The 4,804-nt window shown below is 31.8% G+C and overlaps 1 protein-coding gene across 5 annotated transcripts in view; it reads left to right on the top strand.

The window, feature by feature from the left end:
• LOC102678081 (protein tincar) overlaps window positions 1–4,804 on the top strand; it is a 51,112-nt gene that overhangs the window by 44,640 nt on the left and 1,668 nt on the right. For 2 of the 5 annotated variants that reach the window (XM_031512561.1, XM_031512562.1), the window contains 5 exons: window positions 1,588–1,780; window positions 2,866–2,998; window positions 3,213–3,263; window positions 4,241–4,465; window positions 4,705–4,804. In XM_031512561.1, the coding sequence (XP_031368421.1) occupies window positions 1,588–1,780; window positions 2,866–2,998; window positions 3,213–3,263; window positions 4,241–4,465; window positions 4,705–4,804 (702 nt within the window). The remainder of the gene's footprint in view (window positions 1–1,587; window positions 1,781–2,865; window positions 2,999–3,212; window positions 3,264–4,240; window positions 4,466–4,704) is intronic. The other 3 variants (XM_031512563.1, XM_031512564.1, XM_031512565.1) reach the window with 3 other exon arrangements.

Raw genomic sequence — 4,804 nt, 5'->3', positions numbered from 1 at the left:
TCATGTAAAAGAAATTTAAAGTGACTCGAAACAGATAAATTTTCTACAATATGTTTTCTACGATATAACCTACATAACCTATATAAATATAGCTTCATGTAAAAGATTTGAAACAAAGTTNAAGATTTAAAGTGACTCGAAACAGATAAATTTTCTACAATATGTTTTCTACGACATAACCTATATAAATATAGCTTCATGTAAAAGATTTGAAACAAAGTGATTCAAAACAGATAAATTTTGTATAATATGTTTTTTATGATATAATCTATATAAATATAGCTTCATGTAAAAGATTTAAAGTGACTCGAAACAGATAAATTTTCTACAATGTTTTCTACGATATGACCTATATAAATATAGCTTCATGTAAAAGATTTGAAACAAAGTGATTCGAAACAGATAAATTTTATATAATATGTTTTTTACGATATAATCTATATAAATATAGCTTCATGTAAAAGAAATTGAAAGTGACTCGAAACAGATAAATTTTCTACAATGTTTTCTACGATATGACCTATATAAATATAGCTTCATGTAAAAGATTTGAAACAAAGTGATTCGAAACAGATAAATTTTATATAATATGTTTTTTACGATATAATCTATATAAATATAGCTTCATGTAAAAGAAATTGAAAGTGACTCGAAACAGATAAATTTTCTACAATGTTTTCTACGATATGACCTATATAAATATAGCTTCATGTAAAAGATTTGAAACAAAGTGATTCGAAACAGATAAATTTTATATAATATGTTTTTTACGATATAATCTATATAAATATAGCTTCATGTAAAAGAAATTGAAAGTGACTCGAAACAGATAAATTTTCTACAATGTTTTCTACGATATGACCTATATAAATATAGCTTCATGTAAAAGATTTGAAACAAAGTGATTCGAAACAGATAAATTTTATATAATATGTTTTTTACGATATAATCTATATAAATATAGCTTCATGTAAAAGAAATTGAAAGTGACTCGAAACAGATAAATTTTCTACAATGTTTTCTACGATATGACCTATATAAATATAGCTTCATGTAAAAGATTTGAAACAAAGTGATTCGAAACAGATAAATTTTATATAATATGTTTTTTACGATATAATCTATATAAATATAGCTTCATGTAAAAGAAATTGAAAGTGACTCGAAACAGATAAATTTTCTACAATGTTTTCTACGATATGACCTATATAAATATAGCTTCATGTAAAAGATTTGAAACAAAGTGATTCGAAACAGATAAATTTTATATAATATGTTTTTTACGATATAATCTATATAAATATAGCTTCATGTAAAAGAAATTTAAAGTGACTCGAACCAGATAAATTTTCTACAATATGTTTTCTACGACATAACCTATCATCTAAAAGATTCAAAGTGATTCGAAACAGATAAATTTTGTACAATGTGTTTTTTATGATATAACCTATATAAATATAACTTCATCTAAAAGATTCAAAGTGATTGAAAACAGATAAATTTTGTGCAATAATCTTTTTGTTACAACTGAAAAATATTTATAACCTATATATGTGTTCTTTTTCTATTTTCTTTTAACTGATATAGGAAACACTGATTCCGTTAACGGCGATTCAGTGGCCGACGATGAACAAATTTATTGGTTGAGACCGAAATTGCGCCCGTCGCCGACTAGATCGCCGAACGAGAACGGTGCACCGGCTACGGAGAAAGGATGGCTGAACAAGAAATTGAAACCCAAGGTCACCTTTAACGACCTGCCTAGTACGTCAGGCTCGCGGTAACTACCCTCCTCCCTCCTCTTGATGTCTTTCTGTATGTATCGTTGTGCCCGTGCTCATTGCTCGTCTTTCACTTTCGTTTCTCTCTCCTTCCTTAATACTTGCTAATCCAAAATTATTATACGTAGAATTGGCCCGAATCTGTCGTCCCAATTCGGATCTAACAGCCAAATCGGAAAATTTATATAACCTTCTCTCTTTTGATCGCCGTGCGTTTTCCCCCGCGAAGTTTCTTGCTTTTGCTATTATGTATTTTTACGATATTTGTTACTTTTATAATATTCAAGCGAATATAATGTTCTCTATCGATCCTCTTTCTCAACTTGAATCTTTTTTTTCTCTCTCTCTTTTTTTTTTTTCACTCGATCGTACCATGTTTGTATCTCGTGCTTAAAGTACGTACATATATATATATCCGCGTGTTGGCTAATTTTATCAAATTGTGTGCTTTAACGAATAAATTCTATATTGGTTAACTCTTTGAGATTTACAAGGTATTTAATACGTAGAAACTTGAAGGAAAAGTGATGCGAATTTTGATTCGGAATAATCGTGGAATATAGTGTCACATTTCCATCGAGCTTCACCAGATAAGAACATTGTTTCGAACGAAGACATCTTTGTTAACTGTTCGTCAATTGATATTTTTGCGAAGTGATGAATAAAATCGATGAAATTCATGTCACGATTATTATACACACAAAATCGCGAAGAGTTAACGTCACGCATTGCTAGCACGTGTAATTACCAACTCTGCCCTTATTCTTGCCACTCTCGCTTTTACAACGTGATTGGATAAGATATCGTATTATATATATATATATATATATTTATCGATAATAAAATATTCTTACATTCAATGAATCATTCATGAATTTGACATTAATGTGTCATTTTCTTATTTACACATGTATAATCCCCTCCCATTTTCCTTTTTACCGTTATCGTCTCTCTCTCTCTTTTTCTTTCTCTCGTTCTCTCCTTCTTTCCCATTTCCCTTTCGATCCTTTTTTAATAATCGTCAATTAATCCGCACGAGAATACTCATTGTAACGTGTCACGACTTGTCGCGTTCGAATTGCAGTAATAAAGGAAAAATCAGACGAGGCAATGGTGACGGAGGCCCTGAAGATGACGGAGATTACGCCACGTTACGGGAATTACCGTTAATTACGTCGTTGGATCCGGCCGATGATTCAACATCCGAAGAGAACAAGGTATTTCCATGGTTATGTCATTTTATGCTCACTTATCAGAAATCATCGCTCTTTTTCTTCTTTAATTTTTATTCACGATAAATCATTCCGTTAATCGTAAAGTATTTTATTTTATTCTTCAGCTTTTATCGCGACTATCTCTCTCTCTCTCTCTTTCTCTCTTTCTCCAACGTTTAATTTAATTTTTTTTTTCTTTTTTCTTTTGCTTTAACAGTGGGAAAGATGGCTGATATCTCGTAGGGACGGTATACCTAAATTTGGAAACGTAAGATGTACAAAAATGTGTTTTTCTTTCATTTTGTTCCTTTCCGTGTTTAACGCTTCGTACGTAATAACACTAACACTAGCTAACTGCGTGTGTGTTGTGTATATTAACGTGTGGTAGTGTATAGATTATATAGATATAAGGAAGATAGAGAAGATAAAATTATTATTAGATTGAATAGAAATTGAATAGAAATTAAATATTAAATTTTGTCAAGAGTCAAGTAATTCTTGAGACGATCGATCGATATGATGCACGTTCAATCTTGCGCTTGTCCTTCTCTGGATTTTGCTCTAACACTTCCAAGCAGTAACGCTATATATATATGATATTGTACATTAACAATTACAACAAACTCTCTAAAACTTGAAGCACATTCGCGAAACAACACGATGAAACAAAATTTGAGTAAATTATTACAATTACGACAGATACACGTACTTTGTATTTCTAATTAGTATGGCGTGCAGAGTTTCTGACATTGCCTGTAGAAACGTGTGAAAACAAATATGCTATTATGTCAGTTATTAAGAAAAAAAACAAGAAAACTTTTACTTATTTTATTGTTTATCTTATTATAAAAAGAAAAAGAAAAATATTGGCTAATATAACTTTTTACGAATATATCACACGTAAAACGTACAAATTATTATGAGATATTAAAAAATATAATATATGGATATATATAGTATATCTACAGACAATATCTATAAGTCTGTAAATGTATTTAGAAAACTAAAAGCTAGCATTGATGTTCACAGCTGATAAGCGTCGTTGCACGTGTCGTAAAATTAAAACTACTGTGTGAAATTGTGTTTCTTTTTTCTTTTTTATACAATCAGTTTTTTTTTTTTATTTCCCGTTTTCATACCATCTCACATGATTTTTCACGAAACTCTCGTAGGCTTATTCTCCAACATCGCGGTTTAAAATTTAGCATATAGCCTGGCGATTAATTATTGCAAACGTTCCAACAGCTGCTCGAGTGCGTGAACGATGACCAAGTGACGTACTACGCGAGTGCAAATCGCGATCTGCAACCTTCGGAAGGCGACCCTTCGCCTCTCTTGACTCCAGACCCTTTGCCCGATTCCTCCTCGGAGCCACTTCCACTGCCACCTCCGACTCCGTCTCCAACTCCGACTCCGACTTGTGCACCGACTACCGAAGTTGTCACGGCGTTACTAACCACTAACACCCAGGTACTAACAATCTTCTCCATGTTTCGTCGATCAAAGAACAAAGGATAAACTTTTCAAAGCGTAGAATCTTTATTTTATAAGCATAATTTATCAACAATTCGAATGGTTTGCTCATTCTTTGCACAACTGGCATAAATCGATCAAATTGTTAATCGTTTCCTCGATATTATAAATTATATTTTCAAAGAATGAGTAATAAACAAATAAGAAGAAAATGAGATTCGTTTCAATGATTTCAGACAAACGGAGGACACACGCCACGATGTTTGCGCCGAGCCGATTCAGGAATGCCGCACGAGGAATTGACTCCTCGCTCGGATTCCTCCAATTCTCCACCAT

Source organism: Apis dorsata, unplaced genomic scaffold (genome assembly GCF_000469605.1).
Source record: "Apis dorsata unplaced genomic scaffold, Apis dorsata 1.3 scaffold_470, whole genome shotgun sequence".
NCBI lineage: Eukaryota > Metazoa > Arthropoda > Insecta > Hymenoptera > Apidae > Apis > Apis dorsata.
This window is presented reverse-complemented; position numbering and strand designations above follow the sequence as displayed.